This window comes from Entelurus aequoreus, linkage group LG11 (assembly GCF_033978785.1).
Source record: "Entelurus aequoreus isolate RoL-2023_Sb linkage group LG11, RoL_Eaeq_v1.1, whole genome shotgun sequence".
Classification (NCBI taxonomy): domain Eukaryota; kingdom Metazoa; phylum Chordata; class Actinopteri; order Syngnathiformes; family Syngnathidae; genus Entelurus; species Entelurus aequoreus.
In genome coordinates this window covers 35,418,746-35,444,616 of record NC_084741.1, presented here as the reverse complement: position 1 = coordinate 35,444,616, position 25,871 = coordinate 35,418,746, and the positions used below count along the sequence as shown (strand labels likewise).

General features: G+C 39.3%; 1 protein-coding gene across 1 annotated transcript; it reads left to right on the top strand.

Annotated features, from left to right (window-relative positions):
* Window positions 1-25,871, top strand: LOC133660041 (syndecan-2-like). The gene is made up of 5 exons (XM_062063088.1): window positions 1-282; window positions 15,693-15,825; window positions 24,368-24,531; window positions 24,609-24,873; window positions 24,951-25,871. Exons 1-5 carry the CDS (start codon window positions 232-234, stop codon window positions 25,112-25,114), a joined length of 777 nt encoding a protein of 258 aa, XP_061919072.1. The 5' UTR covers window positions 1-231; the 3' UTR covers window positions 25,115-25,871.

Genomic DNA, 25,871 nt, shown 5'->3' with positions numbered 1-25,871 from the left:
CAAACAACTTTTCCAGACTGCACGACTAAACTCCACATCACGACTCGTCCAGCTGCGCTACGCGGAGAGGCTGAGATTTATCAAGATTGTACGGAGAAAAACAACCGAATCCCTCCAGCTATATACTTTAAAGGATTTCACCTTGATTTAAGTGTGTACACATTTCTTTTTGGCTCTTTAAATTGTTTTTTTTCCTCCCTTTACGTTACCGCCGCCTAACTGAAAATTGAGATGAGGACTTTGTGGTTGTTGTTCCTGGTCGGGCTGGCAATCAGCGAAAAGGTACGTTTTCTTTTACTTCACACCTACAATTAAAGTTTATACGTTAAGTCCTAAGTTATAATGTTGGCCTGTTCTGTTTTTGTCGAAAAAAGCAGTCACTTTCCTCTTGAACAACCTTTCTAATCAGTCCACCCGGACTATTAACTTTATTCCAAACATCTACAAATAACTGCTTGTTAGAAAAAAAAAACCTAACAATGAGTGTTTGCTTGACGAATATTTATCAAAAGCATTTTCAGTCCATGTATTAGTGCTTGGGTTGGTGTCAAGTTCACACTAGGCCAGTCTGCTCTTTACTTTTTGTAAAAAAAAAAAAGTGCTAACCTCACCCATACACTTAGAATAAGCTTTTACTTTAACCCAGTTTAGTCCACATGGGGCCTAAGGCCACTTTTTTCCCCCTCAAGAACAATAAAAAGCTATCTGTTTTTCCCTCTGCATCTGTAGCAAAGCTGGAAAACACATGGAAACAGGCTGAGGTTGACCTTTTTCAGCACAGGACAAAATAAGATCTAAAAGATAGAGGCCGGCAAAAGTATTTGGAAACAATGCCACCTTTCGTGATAATTCAATCACTGGCTTTGTTTTGTTAAAAAAGCTAGCCAGCTGAAACTTAAGATGGGTTTATAAAGTTCACCACCGACACTAGTCTCTATAAGGCCGTTGTAGCTTTATGTGAGTCTTGGAAATTAATCTTATTTTGGTGAAGCAGTCTTTTAGATGCCTCACGTCCTGAGATCCCAGTCCTAAAATTGCTGGGCCTGATGGCTTATGTCGTATATTCAAATTGTTGGCAAGTGTAGCTGTAGAATGGCTGGTTAGTCAACAGAGCGATGCGCCTTCAATGTGAATGACGAATGTTGAGAGAGAGGCTTTCAGCTGATGACAAGATCTGAACTGGGGTTTTTTTTTCGTCTTCTGGATGGATGACTCATGGCGAGTCCCTCTGGGCTAGCCCAGGCAAGCTTGGAGCTGCGTGGGCTACATGTAGAACATTTCGGAGCGATCGCAGGACACCTGCTTTTATTGTTGATCTTACTTTGTAAACAATGAGATATATTGGATTTATTTTTGGTAATACCACATAAAAAAAATTGACTATGTTTACACTGCAGGCCATAGTGGACCAAATTAGATTTTTTCAAAATCCAATTTTTTTCCAGCTACCTGTTTGGACTGCAAGTAAAATGTGATCTTTACCAGACTCCAGTATAAACGCACACAGACCCCAATGTGGACTCTGTCACTTGCATGCGCAGTCCGATAAATTAAAAACAAAAGAAGTTCACCGGATTCCGTAAATGAACAAGGAAGTCGCTATACTACCTTGCAAAATAAAAGTTGCTACGCTTTAAAAAAGGGTTTTATGTGAAAATAAATTAATGCAATATATATATATATATATATATATATATATATATATATATATATATATATATATATGTATGTATGTGTGTGTGTGTGTGTATATATATATATATACACACACACACCAGGGACGGCGTGGCGAAGTTGGTAGAGTGGCTGTGCCAGCAATCGGAGTGTTGCTGGTTACTGGGGTTCAATTCCCACCTTCTACCTTCCTAGTCACGTCCGTTGTGTCCTTGGGCAAGACACTTCACCCTTTGCCTCTGATGGCTGCTGGTTAGCGCCTTGCATGGCAGCTCCCGCCATCAGTGTGTGAATGTGTGTGTGAATGGGTAAATGTGGAAATACTGTCAAAGCGCTTTGAGTACCTTGAAGGTAGAAAAGCGCTATACAAGTACAACCCATTTATCATTTATTTATCATTTAATATATATATATATATATACACATTAGGGCTGCAACTAACTAATTTGATAATCGATTAATCTGTCGATTATTACTTTGATTAATCGATTAATAATCTGATAAAAGAGACAAACTACATTTCTATCCTTTCCAGTATTTTATTGAAAAAAACCAGCATACTGGCACCATACTTATTCTGATTATTGTTTCTCAGCTGTTTGTAAATGTTGCAGTTTATAAATAAAGGTTTATAAAAACATTTTTAAAAAACAATAAAAATTAATAAATTAAAAAGTAGCCTCTGCGCATGTGCATAGCATAGATCCAACGAATCGATGACTAAATGAACCGCCAACTATTTTGATAATCGAATTTAATCGATTAGTTGTTGCAGCCCTAATATACATACACATACATATATATATATATATATATATACAAACCCCGTTTCCATATGAGTTGGGAAATTGTGTTGGATGTAAATATAAACGGAATACAGTGATTTGCAAATAATTTTCAACCCATATTCAGTTGAATATGCTACAAAGACAACATATTTGATGTTCAAACTGATAAACTTTTTTTTTTTGCAAATAATCATTAACTTTAGAATTTGATGCCAGCAACACGTGACAAAGAAGTTGGGAAAGGTGGCAATAAATACTGATAAAGTTGAGGAATGCTCATCAAACACTTATTTGGAACATCCCACAGGTGAACAGGCAAATTGGGAACAGGTGGGTGCCATGGTTGGGTATAAAAGTAGATTTCATGAAATGCTCAGTCATTCACAAACAAGGATGGGGCGAGGGTCGCCACTTTGTCAACAAATGCGTGAGCAAATTGTTGAACAGTTTAAGAAAAACCTTTCTCAACCAGCTATTGCAAAGAATTTAGGGATTTCACCATCTACGGTCCGTAATATCATCAAAGGGTTCAGAGAATCTGGAGAAATCACTGCACGTAAGCAGCTAAGCCTGTGACCTTCGTACAGTAACATTACCATATGTAAACGTTCAACAATACATCATATATGGCTGATTTAGTGTGAACAAAAAATAGTCAGAAGTGCTGAAGCTTCTATTATTGTTTACACTCAGAGCAGCCATCTTTGAAGCCGACTCAGGGGTGGTGAGGGCTCACCGACTCTAAGAGTAGGAAATCCGACCTTTGGGGGCTTTCCAGTTTACATTTCCGACCAGGAACTCTGAAATTTCGACTTCCCAGTACCAATGGAACGCACATTAGTAGCCTGTTTAATAGAGGTAGGAATTTTTGGGCACCTCACGATTCGATTACGATTCAGGAGCTACGATTTGATTAAAAATCGATTATTGATGCATCTTTGTTTATTGATGCAGTTTTACACTTTTTGTTTCACTAAATAAGCGGTTATTACTTGAAACTTTAAAAAAAACTGTACATTTGTAATAAGAAACAGTAAATTGATTCCCACATTTATTAAATTCATGCATGCTAGATTAATGGAAATGTGTGCAAAACTGGAACATAAGTGTCCTAAAAAAAGGAGCTGGTCGGATTTCTCAATGAGGTGGCTCGCTGCAGTAAGCCAAATTTTAGAACTGTCTGCATAACTTTAATTTACAATAAATACATTGATTATTGGGGCAGCACGGTGGAATAGGAGTTAGTGCATGTGCCTCACAATACGAAGGTCCTGAGTAGTCCTGAGTTCAATCCCAGGCTCGGGATCTTTCTGTGTGGAGTTTGCATGTTCTCCCGTGACTGCGTGGGTTCCCTCCGGGTACTCCGGCTTCCTCTCACCTCCAAAGACATACACCTGGGGATAGGTTGATTGGCAACACTAAATTGGCCCTAGTGTGTGAATGTGAGTGTGAATGTTGTCTGTCTATCTGTGTTGGCACTGCGATGAGGTGGCGACTTGTCCAGGGTGTACCACGCTTAGCTAGCTAACGGGCGGCAATATATCCCTGTTAGCCTCCCCGATACAAATGCTCATTTTGTTCCTGGCTTTGTCATGAATAAGTTGATAATTGTAACAACGCCTTTTAGATTTACTAAGGTCTGTAATGTTTAGTAACTTTACCAGTGGCAGTAGCTAGACGAAGGTGGCGGTGCGTAACTGGCAACCTGGATGTTACACACTCATGGACTTTTTAATTGGTCAAACGATGGAGGGCGGGGCATTGAAATGAAAACAATAACAATATTTTGGGGCTGTAAAAATAATTTTGAAATGAGCATATTCAGACTGAACTGCTGTTATCAGTTATAAAGGTATTCGAAAAGAAGATGATTTATTAATGCATTTTGACATATCGGGGCCATTTAATGATGACTTGACATTCAATTATTACACATGGCACCTTTATAAAGTGTGCTAAGCACTTATTCCTTTGTTGTTTCACTGCTCTTTCTTGCTCGGTGTGTTGCATGTTAAGATATTCACTGTTCTCCGGTGATAAAGTAACCTGAAATAAATGTAGTTTATTTGCCACAATGGAGGCGAGGATTAGTATTATAGAAGCGGCTCCACACTGTTCACAGTTCAGTTTCAGTTTCAGTTTACTGTGGATGGACATACAGTATTTTCGCCGCGTGAGCCAGCTACACCAATTGCAGCAGTAATATTCAGCAAAATTCAAGGGACAGTGAACAGTTTGTTTTGAAAACACTCTAATATTACAACCTGTGCTGGCTGATCGGATTCATTATGGTCGTTTACATACAACCATGTCTTTCTACTTATCCCTAACCTAGTGGCCAATGTATTACTGTAAGTAAGCTATTGGGCCTGTAAAGTAGCAGGGTTGTTCTGTGCTTTGTTTTTGGCTACCAAAGACAAATTATGACACATCCTTATTTAAGTATTGCCAAATCTGTATTTTGTACCCACCTGTGAGTGTCATTGGACTCATGTGCACACAAGCCAGCTGACTCTCTGGATTTTGTTCTTACTTTGTTATTGGTGAATTTTCACACTAGTGTGCTACTAAAACTGAGGGGTTACCAATGCCAACCCCTTTACATTATCCATCCATCCATTTTACAATAATTTCATAACTTCAAAGTCTAGATTGGCGCCACCTCACAATTGTTTGTCATCACAATGTAAATAATTTGATCAGGATCCCTGCCCTGGGTGAGTTGGAGTTTATCCCAGTTGACTTTACGCAACAGATGGGGTACACTCTGTGTCAGTCCCAGGTCAAATATAGATAAACTACTTTTCACACTTACGGACAATTTAGAGTCTCCAATGAACCTAACATGCATGGTTTTGGAAGTACTCGAAGAGGAGACAATATCATAGAGATGATTGTCATTGGTTGAACACATTTGTCATTGCGGCATATTGTTAAATTAGAGCAATGACAACGATACAGATGTGTGCTAATGTTTGCTTACCCTGTTGCCAGGGTGCTGTAGTGTTGTATTTCAGTCTCCCTTTTGCTGCAAAGGCATGTTTTTGTATTGCCTTTAGACAAAAGACTAGGGAAGAATACCAAATTTGCTACTTTAATAGGCACAGGCAGAATTCTGTCGGTACTACCAGGCAACTGTTCGCCTAAAATCAAACGGTGCCATATTTCGATGCCATTGTTTTACGTTATATCACGCACGGTTGATTGCAATCGGGTGAAAACTAACTTGGACTGCCTCAAGGTAATGTTACAATTTTTCATGCCAACAAAGGAATAAGGCCCTCAAAAGTGCATTATTAAGGCTCCACCTTTCAAATTGCGCAATCTCAATGCTAACTATCTATAATTACATTAGAATAGCATTATCAATTTTTCATTGCGATTTTAACACCTCCAAATTTGGTAATCAAAACTACAACTATGACACACGTTACAATCAAACAGCTGGTGTGTAACAAGAACAATACTTTAAAATAAGCCAGGCCTGTCAAATGATGATTTTTTTAAATTACATTTTGAAATTTAGATTAATCACAGGTGATTACTCGCTTGCGTAATTACATTTTGCTGATGAAAAGCCCCCAATATTTGTAAACCAATGCAGTTTTCTTGTTAGAATGTCACCCAGGAATGTCTTTTAAACATTTTTCTTGAATGCATTTAATTTATTTGCACAAAACTTGATAACAGTTATTTCTAAAGTTCTTTCAGGTTCTATTTTGGAGTGAATTTACCAGCAAGCACACCAGTAGGAGTCTCCTCACTCATTTTTGTAGTAACATATGCACTGATCTTATCACTGACCGTATAGTGGTTAAGGTTGAAGAGCTTTTATTATTGCCAAAATAAATTGCATGACTAATATAAGTGTGTACATGTAGTGATTTATGTGATCATTTTTTGTGATAATTCATGAGTTATTGTTGAAAGTCCCAATCTAAACACTAAAAGAAAAGAATGACACATTAAAAGACTACTTCTGGCTATGGCAACAGACTGTAGCCTATTCACTACTACTGACTAGTTAAAAACCCCTTAAATGCTTGTTTTTTGGAAACTCAATGCCTTTGAAAGTTGTTAAATTAAAATTCAGTTTTTACATTATTTAAAAAAATACAGTCAAAGTATACAGTGTTGTACTTACAAAATGCACAGTTACAAATCATGTCTTGTCAAAGCATTATCTGGTGCTGTAAAATGTTGTGTAAGTCAAGCCAATTTCTGTTCACGTTGCAATTAAAATCTAACAGTTTAAAATGGAAAAAATAAATCTTCAAATGCTGAACCCAAAATAGGTGGGGGTTTCTAGTTCTGCTATTCACGAGCATACTGTAGTGTTTGATGGTGCTGCTATATAATGCTGGTGATGACAGCCTTGTTGTTTACTTAAAGAGGTTACACAACCATGCTTCTATCCTGCTCAGTCTATATAACTGATTTGTAGCCCATGGGAGGAATATTTTACTGAATACACTATAAGGCCTAGTGGTAAAAAGGAATTATTTATTGCAGAAGTAAAATTGTGCATTTAGCCAACTGCACTCACTTTTAGGCTGCTATACAGTATGTGCAGAGTTTTACTGTGGCGATCGAGCTTTTTCCAGCACAGTCTTCTCGTCATGAGGGCGCACCAGGCTACCAGATGGGTATATATTCTATGGTGTGTGTGTGACGCCATGTATGTTTTCCAGATGTGTGCTTCTCTTATACTAAACCCACATGCATTATAGCAACTTTCTGGCACAGGGGCAAGACGGTGAAACATTTTTGTTGCATTTTATTCTGTTACACTGTCCCTGCAATAAATCTGTGAAAGCAGTTTTGCAATATGTCCGAAGGCCTCTTTAGCATTCTGTCTTTTATCTATTTGGTCATATATTTATGTACACTTACTGTATGATAGGAACAATTTGAAAGATGGAAGGCAGTTTCATGCCCTTCAGCTGATAAAATAACCCGAGGTCACAGTAAGACTAGTCTTTATCACCATAAAAGGGAATTCAGCTTTCACCACATGCTGTATTAACTGTTTCCTCTACACCAAGAGAGTCTATCCAGTAAGTAGTCCATAGTGTGAGCTGAACACGGTGGAGATTGCTTTCTTTTAGTGAAAGCATTAGTACATTTCAGTCACTTGCAATCCTCCATCCTTTGTCAATAGAAAATTCCTCAAACATCTTTTTTCCTGGGTGGTTAAAATGTCCTGCATAAAGCTTTAAAGGTATTGTTTTTGATTGATTGAAACTTTTATTAGTAGATTGCACAGTTAAGTACATATTCCGTACAATTGACCACTAAATGGTAACACCCGAATAAGTTTTTCAACTTGTTTAAGTCGGGGTCCACTTAAATTGATTCATGATACGGATATATACTATCAGATACATACTATCATCATAATACAGTCATCACACAAGATAATCATCAGAGTATATACATTGAATTATTTACATTATTTACAATCCGGGGTGTGGGATGTGGAGGGGGGGGGGGTTAGGTTTGGTTGTTATCATCACTTCAGTCATCAACAATTAAGAACAGAGAAATGGACGTTGAAACAGTGTAGGTCTGACTTGGTAGGATATGTACAGCAAGTAGTGGACATAGAGAGAAAGAGATCAGAAAGCATAAGAAAAAGTATCTACATTTGATTATTTACATTTGATTATTTACCATCCGGGGAGGGTGTTAGTTTAGGGTTGAAGTTGCCTGGAGGTGTACTTTTATTGCGGTTTTGAAGGAGGATAGAGATGCCCTTTCTTTTACACCTGTTGGGAGCGCATTCCACATTGATGTGGCATAAAAAGAGAATGAGTTAAGACCTTTGTTAGATCGGAATCTGGGTTTAACATGGTTAGTGGAGCTCCCCCTGGTGTTGTGGTTATGGCGGTCATTTATGTAAGGAAGTAGTTTGACATGTACTTCGGTATCAGGGAGGTGTAGCGGATTTTATAGACTAGGCTCAGTGCAAGTTGTTTTACTCTGTCCACCCTGAGCCAGCCCACTTTGGAGAAGTGGGTAGGAGTGAGGTGTGATCTGGGGTGGAGGTCTAAAAGTAATCTGACTAGCTTGTTCTGGGATGTTTGGAGTTTAGATTTGAGGGTTTTGGAGGTGCTAGGGTACCAGGAGGTGCATGCGTAATCGAAAAAGGGTTGAACGAGAGTTCCCGCTAGAATCCTCATGGTTCTTTTGTTGACCAGAGAGGAGAAAACTCATTCGTTGGTTGACCTTTTTGATTACCTTGGTTGCCATTTTATCACAGGAAAGATTAGCCTCTAGAATGGAACCTAGGTAGGTGACCTCATCTTTCCTGGTGATAACAATGTCACCCACTTTTATAGTGAATTCATTGACTTTCTTAAGGTTAATGTGGGACCCAAACAGGATGGATTTCGTTTTACCCAAGTGTATAGATAGCTTGTTGTCAGCGAGCCAGGTGCAAGTTCTACAGAGTTCAGCACTGAGGATTTTCTCCACCTGTGACTTGTCCTTGTCTGATACCAGCAGGGCCGAGTCATCCGCAAACAAGAACAATTCACAGTCGCATGCTGATGACAAGTCGTTTATGTATAATAGGAACAGTAAAGGCCCTAATATACTGCCTTGGGGGACTCCACAGCTTACTGAGAGGGGGGGGGGGGACACGATGCCGTTCACCTCTACCACCTGTTCCCTCCCCTCCAAGTAAGATTGAATCCAGCTCGATGAGGTTTTGTCAAATCCGATTGCTCTGAGCTTATCCAACAGTGTAGCGTGGTTAACGGTGTCAAAGGCCTTCTGAAGGTCCAGCATGACCATGCCGCAGTATTTGCCCGCGTCCACCTCATGTTTGATGTGGTCGGTCAGATAGAGAAGGCATGTGTCAGTGGAGTGGTTAGTTCTGATGCCGGATTGGAATTTGTACATGAGTTTATTGGTGGCAAGGTAACTATCGACCTGTTCATAAACTATTTTTTCCATTACTTTCGAAATGGAACTGAGAATAGAAACAGGTCTGTAGTTGCGAGGTTCCATTTTGCTTCCTTTTTTAAAGAGGGGAGTTACTCTTGCTATCTTAAAATCTTTTGGTACTTGGCCTTGTGAAATTGAGAGGTTTATTATGTGCGAGATGATTGGGGCAATGATGGAGGCAGAGTCCCTGAGAAATCTGGAGGGGATATTGGCAAGGCCGGTGGCCTTGTTTGGGTGGAGCACGCTCAATTTTTTAAGCACCTCATCAGCCGAGACCATTTCTAACTTGATATCGTTGTTGGATAATCCTAGCTTTCTGTAGAAGGCTTTAATGTGTTCTACACCAAAGCGACCAGAGTGGTGGGACAGCTTGTTGACAAGAGTTGCGGCTATGCTGGTGAAAAAGGTGTTAAATCTGCTTGCTACCTCCATTTTGTCTGTAATGAGGGAGTAACCCTCCTTGATGCTGATGTTGGTGAGTCTGGTTTTAAGTTTTTCTGGCTGCAACCAGGAAGCTGGTTGTTGAGGATTTTCCAGAGCTCACGTGGCTTATTTGTGTTTTTCTTTATTTTGTCGCTAATGTAATTTTTTTTTAAGGATTTAGTCACGTTGGTTGTCTTATTTCTTAATTTATTGCATTGTTTTTTGAGAGTTGAAAGGAGGGATTTGAGGTTATTATTGGGTTGTTTATCTACTTCAGTTTTACACTTTTGGTATTCTGAGTATTTTCTGTCTCTGTCTTTTATGGCAGGTAATAGGTCCGTATTCATCCATGGTTCAGAGCGGGCATTGATCCTGACTGTTCTCACGGGAGCCATGTCATTTAGTATCTTTAGGAACGCTGTTTGAAGCAATCCCAAGCAACATCGACCAGGTTGCTCGTGAGCACAAGGGACCAGTCCCACTCATCTAATTTTAAGTTGAAATTGTCATTAGAGTATTTTTTAAGGGATCCGGATTGGGCTGTTAAATGGCCATTGCGGGTGCAGAAAGTTAGATAGTGGTCGCTAAGACCACAGATCATGACCCCACTATTTTTTATTTTAGGCCGGTCTGAAGTGAGAATGAGATCTATGGTTGACTGGGTGGAATCACACACCCTTGTAGGTAGTGCTATTAGCTGGGAAAGACCGTGTAGATTACAAAACTTGCTGTAGGACCTGAAGACAGGCGCATCTCTTTTTTTTTTGTTTTGGTTGCTGTTGGCGTGTTAGCTAGCAGGATTACACAACTGCACAGCAGATGTACATGGAATGAAGAATCTACTATTTGTTTTTGTTTTTTAAGTATTTCTTTCATTGGCTACGACAATGTTTGGATCTCCCTTTTTTAATGCCAGTGATGTATTTAGCAAAATAATGCTGTGTCTATCTGTGTTGGCCCTGTGATGAGATGGCGACTTGTCCAGGGTGTACCCCGCCTTCCTCACGAATGCAGCTGAGATAGGCTCCAGCACCCCCCGCGACCCCGAAAGGGACAAGCCTTAGGAAATGGATGGATGGATGCTGTGCCATAGTGGAGTTTTTTGTCATGTCAAATTACAAACGTGTTGAGATTAAATCAGCAGCGTCTCTTCTGGTTGCAGCGAAGTAGTGCACCCACTTTGTCCTTTGCAGGCTTTTTTAATAGTTTGTAGAGACTCTGGCCTTGTTCACAATGCAGGTCAATTACAATTTGTTTGGCCAGATTTTTTCATGTCAATGTGAACAGTGCAATTCAGAATTTTTCAAATCCGACCAAGGCCTCTTTCATATATGGATACAAATCAAATATGTACCCAATTTCCGATAAGCGCCATATTTCTTCGCCAAATTAGATGTTTGAAAAATGAATATGTGATGAAAACAGATGAAAATAATGAACTTGCGTCAATGCTCCACCATCCCTGTCTTCGACTGCTCGCGCACATGTTCTTTGAATTAGACGTCGAAGAAAATGTCCCTCAAATACGAGTGCCAAATTTATTGTCCTCTTTCTTCTAAATCTTCTGCACGCAATAATTTGGTTTAGAAAATGTTGACTTTAATTGCACAAAATATTTGACATTTCTACAAATGTGGTAGGACTGACTGACACCTACTAGAACTGGAGCAATGGTTAATGCCAGTAAACCCTGCATGTCTGCATGCGAGTCAGCTTGCCTTCACATTACACATCAGATTTTTTTGTAACGTTAACGATTACATAAAAAGATCGGATTTGACAAGAAAATCTGATTTGGACATTCTGCCCTGCAGTATGAACATACCCTAAGATGCCTGAATTTGTAGCTGCTTTTTCAAAGAGTTGCTGCAATGTTTTTAGGCTTATTTTTCTTTTCAATAACATTGCATCAGCCTTTGACGTTACCAATTTGTCATTTGTTTTACTCTAAGAGGCAGTTAATTTGACACATACTGTATTTGGGTTGAAACATTTGAACGATGTACATTAATTTTAACTCTGACACTCGCTAACTCCTGTGCACATAGATCATTTTAGATGCAGACAAAAAAACAAAACTAGTTTTACTAATATTTTCCACATTTTGAGTTTTTTTTAAAGTTACTTAATATATTAAGTGCATCAGTCAGTCAGTCATGGTCAGTTGTCATGTTTGTCGACACCCTGCGGGCATGACTTGCGGTTAAAAGTGACGGTCAAGTGTTGACTCAGCTTGTGTTCCTCCACAATGTTGCACATGCAAAACAATTCACCACCACTTTCTTTAGCTGTCATCTTTGGTGACAAATGTGATGACTAACATTCTCATGTCTCATGTTAAGAGTCCATCCACAGCTTTATTATAACAACATATCAAATGGGGTAAAATACTCTGAAGCACCGAAGTTGTTAACAAGGAACTACATCTGCGTCAAGGGGCAGACTTACTTTCCAAGTGAAATTTGTGGTAACGGGGAGATTATATAAAATTGCAAGGTTTTGAAGGAAATTTTTAATTAAAAAAATATAATACCCAAGAACCAGGAGGTAGGTAGCTTAACTACAAAATAACCAGGCAAAAAGACATTACGTTTTTTTGGTAATATTAGTTAAATATTTGTATTTATTATGATTTCCATATGGGGATAGGTTGATTGGCAACCTAATGGTCCCTATTGTGTGAATGTGGGTGTGAAAGTTGTCTGTCTATCTGGGTTGGCCCTGCGATGAGGTGGCGACTTGTCCAGGGTGTACCCCGCCTTCCTCACGAATGCAGCTGAGATAGGCTCCAGCACCCCCCGCGACCCCGAAAGGGACAAGCGGTAGAAAATGGATGGATGGATGGATGTTTACCATATGGTCACACTAGGATTGTTCTCCATACCCAAGAATAACAAAAGGTATGGTCCTGCCATCTGAAAAGTGCAGATTTTAACCGTTGGGGGTTAAATCACCAAAATGATTCCCGGGCGCGGCGCCGCTGCTGCCCACTGCTCCCCAAGGGGATGGGACAAATGCAGAGGACAAATTTCGCCACATCTAGTGTGTGTGTGACAATCATTGGTACTTTAATCTTTAATGAATGAATGAATGATCTTTATTGTCATTGTGCATGAAAGAAATTTAGATTGCTTCCCTGAGGTGCTTTGCATTTTTTTAAAAAGAAGAAACCACACAATATACAAAAACAACACAATATACACAATATGCAATATACAATGTGGCCTAAGACCACTCTAGGAGGCAATGTAAAAGAAAACGAGACAGTAAAAAGTATAAAGTGACTAGAGAGGAGTAATGCTGAATCCCAGTGTGCTAAGGGGGTGGGAGTCAGCATTTCCTACCTCCTAGGCTGTGCAGGCTTTTTATTGTGGATTAATTGTGTGAATAAATATGATAAATATTGTCCAGTTGGCATGTAATCGCTGATTGCACAGTCCCGGATCGTGATTGACCGGTGGCTTCCTCATGTTGCACGTGAGGGAGTTTTTGTTTTTTGTTTTTTTTACAATTTAGCTGCGTTTAGTGCAGTTATGGCCCGGGGGTAGAAACTGTTCCTGAGTCTATTTGTGCGGGTTCGCATGGTTCTGAAACGTCTGCCGGAGGGCAGCCGATCGAAGTGGCTGTTGCCGGGGTGGGATGGGTCCTTGAGTATGTTGGCTGCCTTCTTCAGGCAGCGGGAGTTATACAGTTCTTCCAGGGAGGGGAGGGGGCACCCGATGATTTTTTGGGCCAAGTTGACGACCCTCTGGAGAGCTTTCCTCTGCTGCTGTGCAGCTGCAGAACCATACGCAGATGCAGTATGTGAGGATGCTCTCCACAGAACAGCGGTAGAAGGACACCAGCAGATCCTGTCTCAGGTGGAGATTCCTGAGTACTCTCAAGAAGTAGAGCCTCTGCTGTGCCCTCTTGACGATGGCCGTGGTGTTGGTCCTCCAGGACAGGTCCTCATCCAGGTGAACTCCCAGGAAGCGTAGGGATGAGACTCTTTCCACACAGCCCCCGTCGATGTACAGGAGCTGTATGGTAGTTTTTCTCCTCCTGCTGTCCAAGATCACTTCCTGGGTCTTGAGCTGGTTCAGCTTCAGGTTGTTCACCCTGCTCAACACTGCCAGCTGCTCCACCTCGTCCCGGTATGCCGTCTCGTCGACCCCAGAGATGCAGCCCACCACCGTTGTCATCGGCAAACTTTATGATGTGATTTCCGGGGTGGGTGGCTGTGAAGTCGTGGGTGTAGAGTGAGTAGAGCTGGGGGCTCAGCACGCAGCCCTGAGGTGAGCCGATGCTGAGGCTGAGGGCTGTGGAGGTGTGGGTACCCATCCTCACCCTCTGATGGCGGTCAGTCAGGAAGTCTTTAATCCAGAGACAGGTGGGGTTGGATATTCCGAGGTCTGCTAGCTTGGTCACCAGTCTGTCAGGTAAGATGGTATTAAATGCAGAGCTGAAGTCTACAAAGAGCAGCCGTACATAGCTTCCCCCCCCCCCTCCATGTGGGACATGGCGGAGTGGAGAGCCGTAGCGATGGCGTCCTCCGTAGACCTGTTGGCTCGGTAGGCAAACTGATGGGGGTCCAATGCGGGCGGTAGGGATGAGAGGATGTGGGTCCGGACCAGTTTCTCGAAACACTTCATTGTGATGGAAGTGAGTGCCACTGGCCGGTAGTCGTTCAGACAGCTCACAGTGTTTTTCTTTTTGGGGACCGGGATGATGGTGGAGGTTTTCAGGCAGGATGGGACGGTGGCCTGGGACAGGGACCGGTTGAAGATGTCTTTAAAATCTTTAAAATGTGTATCATTTCTATAGTTTGAAAACATCCAGCCGGCCGCATTGAAGTGTTTATCATGTTGTATTATGCCCATGTAGCCCAGTGCTTTTTTTATGCTGTTTTGCAAAACCCGTGTCACGTGACTTCAAACTGAGACAGGATTGATTGCTTCAGTTTTATTTTACCAGAAGTGAGTCTTGCTTTTTGAAGAAGCTAATTTTTCCACACTGAACTTTTGTGCACTGAAGTTTTATACACTGAATTTCACAACACTTAGTTTTTTAAATTAATTTGTCATCATAATTAGATGTAAAAAAAAATAATTTCACAAGATTCAAATGCAAAAAATGTAGTTACATAAATTTGGGGTCCAAAAAAAAGCTGAATTCTGTTTGACCAAATAAATGCTGCATCACATTTCTTGGTAACCACATCTCTCACCTGGTGTTGTAAACTCCTGACAAAGTGTGTGAGTCATTTCACATTGTGAAGACACACATTTGCTTTGTGCATTCTACTAAATTGCTACCCTCTTAATCAGACAGCTTATCATGCAATATTTATTGCTGTGTCTTCTCGTTTGTTTTCAGCACCTGTTTTATAAGAAGCTCCATTCCCTTCCTTTCTCCGTGTTAGCACCTGTGTTACTGGAAGCATAGCATACATACCAGACATGCATATTTCACGTCTCAATGGGCCACATTCATTCGTGTGTGTGTGTGTGTGTGTGTGTGTGTGTGTGTGTGTGTGTGTGTGTGTGTGTGTGTGTGTGTGTGTGTGTGTGTGTGTGTGTGTGTGTGTGTGTGTGTGTGTGTGTGTGTGTGTGTGTGTGTGTGTGTGTGTGTGTGTGTGTTGGTGCGTGCGTGCGTGCGTGCGTGGGGAATGTCAGCTCCGTATTACGCTGTAATCGGTTTCAGTAACCGCATTGCTTCTGTAAAGTGTAAATAAAAATGATTGAAACTATGCACTTCCTGTGTTCAATAATAATAGGTGTTTTATGTTTCAACTATTTAATGACTTTCTCTGAGTGTGGACGACCCTTTCCTCTTCCTACAGTCATTTGAGTAGTGACACTGATTTTCCTCTCTCAGATGCTGGTCTCGTCCCAGTCGCTCTCATTCATGGGAGATGACATTTACATTGAGGATCAAACATCAGGGGACTTCCCAATAGATGATGAAGATGGGGATGACTACGGCTCAGGCTCGGGATCCGGAGATTACGGTAAGGATGATGATGATTTCTTGCCAGCAGACAGGTGTGGCCTTCACAGAAACCAGAAAGTACATTTGTATTATTGTTAATTGGACTTGGTTACACCTCATGAATAAGTACTGCTTTTTTGTCTTGGGGGTGATATATACTAGGTGGGGTGTTTTTAAAAGCGAGCTAATGCAAAGTGCATTTTACTTTGTATTCAAAATGAGTCATCTTGCCCCCCAGGCGGAGGATGTGCCCTAGCATTTTTAGTGTGATCAGAGGACAAAATTGTGGTTTGTCAAATCTGGGTGTACTTAAAGCCTGGTTGCGTATCCAAGCAACCATGTTGTAAACATTTTCTAACGCATTTTGATGCCAGAATGAGGTTCTCTCTAACTGTTGAAATTACTGTGCAAAAATCCTGTTCTAATTATCTTTTTCATGGCGGGCCTTTTTGACATGTCATAAAATAATAAGTAGCTGGGGAAATAGTTTACTAAATTACGGTATCAATGGAACCATCCACGCCGAAGTCATAATTGCGTCACCCTTGTTTTTCTAGATAGATTGATAGATAAACTTTAGTAATCCTCTAAAAAAGAGGAAATTAATTTTCCTTAGCGTAAAAACATAAAACCCACAGAAGAAAGAAATTAATAAACTAAAGAAATGGTTTGAAAAAAACAAGATATCTTTAAATCTCAGTAAAATAGACAGTTGACATTGTCAGGGTACTTCAAATCACATTTGTAGGTGTAATAATAGATGATACAATGGAATTGGAAATCTCATGTAAAATATATAGCCAATAAATATGTCTTTATAAATAAATAAAAAATATGTACTGGACAAAAAAATCACTATTTTCTACTGCTCGCTTGTGTTACCATATCTTAGGTATTGTGTAGAAATATGGAGAATTAACTGCCAAAGTACCCTTCATTCACTAACCGTGTCACAAAAGAGATCAGTTAGAATAATACCTAATGTTGGATATAGAGAACACTAAAAGCCTTTGTTTATTGAATGAAAATTATTGAAATTCAATGATTTGGCACATTTGCAAACAGCTAAAATTAGGTAAATTAAATTATGTAATGGATTAAGAAAATAAAACAAACTTTATTAATAAGATCCAGTTTTAAAAAACGATTCTTACTCAGTGTTTACAAAGTAAACATCTTGAACCTTATTTAAGAATAAGATAGTCTTATGTATTCTATTTTGTGAAGCACAGCTTATTAACCTTTTATATACTGTATGAGAACCTTATCATTTATTAATTCTTTATTTACTCATGTATTTATTTATTTATCTCTTTGTGTTACAGATTGAGTGTCATGACCTTAGTGACACTTTTGGATTTGTTGTTTTTTATCATGTTTGATATGGAAATGATAAATAATAATGATAAATAAATAATAAATATAAAAAAGTATTGAAGAGATTTCAGAACCTTTAACGTATACAGTGGGTCTGGGTTAGTTCTTGGCTTATCCCTAAAGCGTTTCGTGAAGAATGCCTGAAATATGCACTACCGACCTGATAAGTCAGAAACAGAAAGAGATGATACAGTATTATCTGCGCACAGATGCTACCTGGTAGGTTATTTGAGCACACTGCAATTAGTCCTGGATAGTCCCAGTCCTTAATGCATTGGTTACATGCAGAGTTATTACAGGCATGAGGTCAAATACATCCTTACCTACTGTATCAGCAACCTATCATTTCAAACGGGCAAATTCCCTAACAAAATGAAAATAGCAAAAGTAGTACAGATGTATAAGACTAAAGACAAACACCATTTTACAAACTGTAGATGTGTTCCCTTCCACAATTTTCTAAAATTATTGAAAAATTGTTTAACAATAGATTAAACACATTTGTGAATAAAAGTGGAACAGTTGCGGACAACCAATACAGAGCCAACATTTCAACATCAATGACTCTAATTAAAATAACGGAGCGATTACCAAAGCAATAGATGGTAAACTGTGTGCAGCTGTAGTGTATATATGGATCTAACAAATATATTTGACACAATTAATCACATCTTCACTACCAAATTAGAACAGTATGGCTTGGCACCTTGTTGAACTTGATAAAAAGCTATTTAACCACAGGAAGCAATTCGCGAACGTCCACAGAGCTAAACATATCTTGTGGCGTACCCCAAGTATAAAATCTGGGACCAAAATTGTTCAATCTTTATATAAACGTTGGTAAAGTTACAAAGTTAGTATTTGACAGATGACACAACTGTGTGTTGTTCAGGAGAGAACACACAGCAGCTAATACAAATATACACAGAAGAAATGATTTAAGATTTAAGAGATGGTTTGACAAAAGCAGATTATCCTTGAGTATCAGTAAAACTGAAATAATGCTATTTGGTAAAAGTAGAATAAAAAGTCAAACACAAATACAAATAGATGGAGTAGATATTGAAAGGGTCAAATAAATCAAGTTACGGTAGATGATAATAGGTGATAAAAATGAACTGGAAATATTATATAAAAATATACACCAAAGTGGCATGAAACATGTCAATAATAAGTAAAGTAAGTAAAATATGTTCTGGACAAAAAAAATCACTCAGTATTCTTCACTGCTCGCTAGTGTTACCATATCTGAGTTAATGTGTCCAAATATGGGGAAATAACTACAAAAGTACAGTTAAGACACTAACCGTGTTACAAAAAAGGTCAGAATAATACATAATGTTGGATATACAAAACACCCAAACACCCCATTTGACCTGCGAGAGTCCTGACAAGATTTATTTTTAAAAAGAAGAGCCTATAGAGACACTCCATCTTTTGATAAAATGTTGTTTTCACAGAGAAATACGTAAACCAAGGTTGTCTAAAGTTCGCCTTGGGGGGGGCTACTTATGAATCGGTGCTCATTGTTTCATTTAACTTTATTTCACATTGTGGAAATGCAATTAAGAAGAGGAACATTAATGACAAAAAGGCACTTCAAAGACTGCACAGAGAAAAATATTAACACTATTAGGAGTGAACAATATTGGGACAATGTACACAGTGAAAATTATGTAGATGAAGCGTTTAATCTTTTTTTTTTTTAATCAATACTGCGACCAAAATTATTAAATCTTTATATAAACAATATTTGTAAAGTTACAAAGTTAGTATTTGCAGGTGACAGGACTGTTTTGTTCAGGAGAGAACACACAGAAGCTAATACAAAAATACACAGATGGTTTTATAAAAGCAGATTATCCTTGAATATTAGTGAAACTAAAATAATGCTATTCGGTAACAGTCGAATAGAAAGTCAAATACAAGTAGATGGAGTAGACATTGAAAGGGTAAAATAAATCAAATTAGATGATAAATAATAGATGATACAATGAACTGGAAACATCATATAAAAATATACAACATAAAGTAGCAAGAAACACATCAATAATGAGTAAAGCTAAATATGTTGTGAACAAAAAAATCACTCTATATTCTCCACTGCTTGCTAGTGTTACCATATCTAAGTTATTGTGTAGAAATATGGGGAAATAACTACAAAAGTACAGTTAAGTATCTAACCGTGTTACAAAAAAGGTTAGAATATTACATATTGTTGTTGGGGGTTAAATCACCAAAATGATTCCCGGGCGCGGCGCCGCTGCTGCCCACTGCTCCCCAAGGGGATGGGACAAATGCAGAGGACAAATTTCACCACATCTAGTGTGTGTGTGACAATCATTGGTACTTTAATCTTTAATATAGAGAACACCCAAACACTTCATTTACTGTCTCAAAAATAATTGAAATTCAATGACTTTGTGCATTTGCAAACAGCTAAAATAAAAAATATTTAAAATAAAATATAAACAAAGCAAACTAGAACCCCGCTACCCAAGAATGTACAACAAGTATTCTCAACAAAAGAGGAGAAATATAACCTTAGTGAAAAATCTAATTTAAAACATCTGTATGCATGTACAACACTTAAGATATTTAGCATATCAGTATGTGGAATTAAATTATAGAATGGATTAAGTAAAAAAGTCAAACAAAGTACCAAAATGATTCAGTTTAGGAAACGGTTCAAACACAAATTGTTCACGAAGTACAAAGAAGAATCCTGAAAAACATATTGAACCTTATCAAAAAATTAAATGACCTTATTCATCTCATAATGCAAACCATAAATTACTTTACCATTTAGTTTTGAGAACTTTTATTAATTTATATATTTTCAAAATTATTTACTTATTGTCTATTAATGTATGTATTCACTCATGTATTTATTGTATCACTGTTGTGTTACAAATTGAGTTGGGGACGGCGTGGCGCGGCTGGTAGAGTGGCCGTGCCAGCAACCTGAGGGTTCCTAGTTCGATCCCCACCTTCTACCAACCTTGTCAGATCCGTTGTGTCCTTGAGCAACACACTTCACCCTTGCTCCTGATGGGTCGTGGTTAGGGCTTTGCATGGCAACTCCCGCCATCAGTCTGTGAATGAGTGAATGGGGAAATAGTGCCAAAGCGCTTTGAGTACCTTGAAGGTAGAAAAGCGCCATACAAGTATAACCCATGTTTAACCCATGAGTTCATACAAATGATAAATAAATGATAAATGGGTTATACTTGTATAGCGCTTTTCTACCTTCAAGGTACAGTATTTCCACATTCATCCATTCACACACACATTCACACACTGATGGCGGGAGCTGCCATGCAAGGCGCTAACCAGCAGCCATCCGGAGCAAGGGTGAAGTGTCTTGCTCAAGGACACAACGGACGTGACTAGGATGGTAGAAGGTGGGGATTGAACCCCAGTAACCAGCAACCCTCCAATTGCTGGCACGGCCACTCTACCAACTTCGCCACGCCGTCCCTAAATGTGTTCAAATTGCTGTGAATAAAAAAGGAGTAGTATTAATAAGATCTGCTTCCTATTCCTTTTCGGACATACTTAAAAGGACAAACTGGAACTATGTTATGTATTGTCATTGTATGCATGTTCGACACCACCAAACTGACACCATGACCATAGTCAGTGCTGCCCTGCTGAGAGTATGTTAATTTCCTACATGTTCTGTTGCTGTGCACTTCCTAGCTGCTATTATCTTACTTTGCAATTAAGTATACTTTTGCCTGCATTCCGCCTGCTGCTCTCTGCATCCTTGGGGTCACGTTGCAAGCACGGCCTTTCCAATCGTTACAGGAGGGGGGCCCATATCGGCGGTCCGCTCCAAGGCTTCTTGTTGTCCCATTGGGTTGAGTTTTTTCTTGCCCTGATGTGGGATCCGAGCATAGGATGTTGTTGTGGTTTGTGCAGGCTTCTGAGGCATTTGTGATTAAGGGTTATATAAGTAAACTTTGATTGAGTACAGGATGTGAACAAACAATTGTGTCAGAAATTGCTATAAAACGGAAAAGGGATATGATTAAATAAGCTATGCTTCTTCCTACTCCTTTTCGGACATGTAGTAATTAGGAACTCGAAATATGTCATAACATTTTGCAACTATATGCATGTTCGAAATAAACTAATACCATGGCCACAACTATATGTAAAAACACGTATGAATGGACTTCTTAAAAGAATGTCTATGCATGATGCTTCTGGATGCTACGTGTGAATTATAAAGTCTGATCGTTTCTGGCTATTCTTCATCCTCCTTTAGACCGGAAGCATCCTAACTTCACTTTTTGATACAGTTCATTCGCACCTGCCAGAGAATAGAAAGAAGTTGCGTTGCCAGGATCTGCGTTGCCAACTTAGCGGCTTTGTCGCTATATTAACAAATATTTAGACACATCTAGATGTGTAACTAATGGTTTGGGGTTTGCGGTAAAGAGTCTTTGGTTCGGTACAAAAGCGTACCAAATTTCTCGCACTGCACGTCGCAAAAGTGAAAGAAAGAGTGCTTGTTGCGTCATGCATTTACTCTCTAATCAAATACTAGCGGGAGCGGAGAAACAGACATGCAGGGCACTTGCACAATCCAGGGGACTGCATTACCACCGTCATGAAAGAAAACACCTCATTTGACCTGCGAGATTCCTGACAAGATTTGTTTCTAAAAAGAAGTGCCTAGAGCAGACCTGGGCAATTATTTTGACTCAGGGCGGCCAAATTTTGAGAAAAAAATGTGTCTGGGGGCCGGTGTATCTGATTTTTAGGAACACTAATACAAAACCTCACAATGATGTCTGATTGAATGCTAAAAACGTTATGACAGACCGCCTTTAAAAAATTGAATGGAATTTTAAATTGTTTTTACTAGAAGAGACACCCACAATGTACATGAAAATAAAGAATGTGAGATTTACAATATTAACTATGAACGATAAAACACTGAATTTTGACAACATATGAACGTCACACCCACTCTCCATCGACATATTTTACAATCAAGCGAAACGCAACAAAAATGCAACAAACACAGCGAAATATGAATGCGAAGGGTAAAAAAAAAACACCTACAATCTGATATATCTGATACATCACTAAGCTTTAGAACTTTGTTGTAAAAATCTTCTTCCGCGTCTGGCCCTGACACCCGCATTTCAGGCTGACACTCTGTGGAAACGCCCCCCACCCACACTGCTTGGTGCCTCGTCTGATCTGCTGTGATTTAGATTACCCTAGTAACTAATTAGATTGCCATAGTAACTAGTATATCATGCTAAAGCGCAGATTCCAACCATTTAAATACTTATAGTAATTTAATAACATCACTGCACATCATAATGGCAGCTAGTTTCCATCTTAAATATCTAAAAAAATAATTTGGGAATGTCCGGCGGGCCTTAATTTGCCCAGGTCTAGTCTAGAGACACTCCATCTTTGGATAAAACGTTGTTTTTACTGAGAAATACATAAACTAAGGTTATCTAAAGTTCGGCTTGGGTGCTCATTGTTTCATTTTATTTTATTTCACATTGTGGAAATACAATTAAATCTTGAAAAAAACATTAAAAACACACACCATAAGGTACACACAGAGCAAAGAGAGTTTCTCTATCAATTTTATGACTGTCACTGCATTTTTCACTATGGCGTGCCTCCATCTTGTACTGCCATGTGACATTTCACGTGAAAGGCACATGACAAGTGTCCCCACAACTTTTCTGTCATCCATCCATCCATTTTCTACCGCTTATTCCCTTCGGGGTCGCGGGGGGCGCTGGAGCCTATCTCAGCTGCAATCGGGCGGAAGGCGGGGTACACCCTGGACAAGTCGCCACCTCATCGCAGGGCCAACACAGATAGACAGACAACATTCACACTCACATTCACACACTAGGGCCCCAATCAACCTATCCCCAGGTGCATGTCTTTGGAGGTGGGAGGAAGCCGGAGTACCCGGAGGGAACCCACGCAGTCACGGGGAGAACATGCAAACTCCACACAGAAAGATCCCGAGGCCGGGATTGAACTCACGACTACTCAGGACCTTCGTATTGTGAGGCAGATGCACTAACCCCTCTTCCACCGTGCTGCCCATACTTTTCTGTCATATTTTCCCAAAAGTTGAATGTGTAGACGAGCATTAAAACATGACCATAACAACAAATGTAATGATGTGTAGAGCAGGGGTGTCCAAACGTTTTCCACTGAGGGCCGTACACGGAAAAATTTAAACATGCGGGGGCCATTTTGATATTTTTCATTTTCAAACCTTAACAAAATATATGGATTTTTTTTTAACCTTTAGGGCTCCCGAGGACTATAAAGGGTCTCAGTCATTAAACTGTTAAAAATAAGTCAAATTATTATTTTTTTTAATTTAACGCTTACAGTAAATCTCTATATCAACTTGAGGTTGATATAAAGTAAAAAAAAAAAGGTTTTCTGTCAAAGACAACTGTGTTTTTTATAGTAAAACTGAAAAATGCAGTATTTAGTAATTAGAGCCTTAAAAGATCAATAATGCAGGACACCATTGATTTTAATTATTTAATATTTTTGAGTAATCACAGTGAAAAGTTAAATAAAATCCTACTAAATATATTTGGGATCCAAAAGGTCCCCCACTCATAAAGTGATACATTTTTATTAGGTTTTTTTTACTTTTAACACTTAAATTACGAGATCAACTGCAGATATATCTGTCGATTTTACGTTTGAACTATTATTTTTAGTTTTATGCTCTTTTGTCGAATAAATCTTTGATGTTTTTATATGGCAACCACACAATATATGCAATATTTTTTCCACATAAAACATTTTAAAGTGATATTTTTTAACTAATAATTCATTATAACATAGATTTTTAGTCTTTTTTTTAAATTTTTTTAGCAATGGCAAAAAAAAGAAAAATAAACAAAGACAAAAGAAAAAAAACAGCCTGCATGGCAGCTTTGTGTCAACATTGCAACTTTTTCTTGTTAGATTTCACCTCATTCCACTTTTTTAAAATGTTTTTTTTAATTTTTGCAATATTATCAATTTTGCAATTTTTGCCGAATGTGTGGCGGGCCGGTAAACAATTAGCTGCGGGCCGCAAATGGCCCCCGGGCCACACTTTGGACACCCCTGGAACTGAATGTAAAACACTGGAAAGTGACTCACGGAAATCTGTTGTACAGACAAAGAAGACAAGGAGACTATAAACATCACAGAGTACTTCAATGTGGCCGAGACCGAAGAAACACTTCCAACAAAGTCGGCGGTGGACCCTGCTAACAATCCAACAACCAAAGTGATGGACGCTGATACAACATCGTTCACAAAGGTCACCGAAGCAAAGGAGGTAAAAAATACTGGTCATACTATTACTGCTGCTGAAAGCCTTTATATTCATTTTTAACGGCCGCTTGTCCCTTTTAGGTGCCGGATAAGGACCTGGTTGCTGATTCGGTCACTCATTCTCCCAGTCTGAGCACCACCTCTGAGCCCGACAGCCCGAAAGAAGCAGAGGAGGACAACAGCCTGGATAGGTGGGACGACTCCTCCAAAACCAAAGTCAAAGACAACAAAGACGACAATGGAGTTCTGACCAATGAGATCCCCGATGGTCATGGCAGCAGAATGTTTTACTCTCCTGATGACGTAACATCTGAGAGCATGTGGGAGAGGACGGAGGTGCTGGCAGGTAAGCACATATTAGATCAAGTAGGCTACTCTCACGGGAAAGAATCCAGAATGTAACATTTCACTTCTTTCTTGCAGCGGTGATAGCATGTGTGGTGGTTGGATTGCTCTGTGCCATCTCCCTGCTGATCCTCCTCGCCTACCGCATGAAGAAGAAGGACGAAGGCAGCTACGATCTAGGCGACAACAAACTGTCCACAGCAGCTTATCAAAAAGCGCCCAGCAAAGAGTTTTACGCCTGAGCGGACCAATAGAGACTCAGAATGGAAACCATCAGCCGCCAGTTTAGACTGAGAACGGCCCGATTCCATCTTTATTTTTGCAGTCTATCTTTACACATCTCAGTCTCCAGTCGGCACAATTGTCAGCATTTGTGATGGACATAAACTCACAAGATGGGTGAATTATATTAACTATATTATTGCAATCCTCAGTGGCATCAGTAAGAAAGAAAAGGTCTCGAGAGAGGATCACAGCCATTCTAGTCAGAGAAAAGTCTATTCCACTATGTGCCTTATAAACCCACACTGCCTACCTATGATGGACTTGCTTCTGCAGCTGATAATAATATTAATAACAAGTAATGAGAATGTTGGCTGAAACCAAAGAGTGGAACAGCTTCAGTGTGGTTAGAATGCTCTCATAAAAAGGTACCACATATGACGAGTATTCCAAAAGTTTAGTCCTTCCTCACTTTTTTTTCTTCAAGGTCAGATTTCATGTGTTGTTACATTTCATTTATCGCTTTTTGCTTTGACTGTAAGAATGTTATTTTGCTGCCATGACATTCCTTATGTCCATTTTTTGGTATGCGCAATTTGGTTTCCCTGCAGGTACTTTTTTTTTGTCTTATAAATCTTTTATTGTAATGGTTCAATAGCAAATGTCTTTATCTTGTCTTTGAGAATTGTAGCTTGTTTTTGATGAAGTTTTTTGTATCGTTTCTTTGAAGATTTTGATTTCCCAATACCATTTAAAAAAAAAAAAAAAAAAATTCCA

Bases quoted from the DNA above. Each gene is read 5' to 3' on its own strand.
- LOC133660041 (XM_062063088.1), top strand. From the start codon at position 232: ATGAGGACTTTGTGGTTGTTGTTCCTGGTCGGGCTGGCAATCAGCGAA. The intron at 15,826-24,367 runs GTAAGGATGATG...TCTGTTGTACAG, and splicing joins CTCGGGATCCGGAGATTACG to ACAAAGAAGACAAGGAGACT. The intron at 24,874-24,950 runs GTAAGCACATAT...TCTTTCTTGCAG, and splicing joins GAGGACGGAGGTGCTGGCAG to CGGTGATAGCATGTGTGGTG.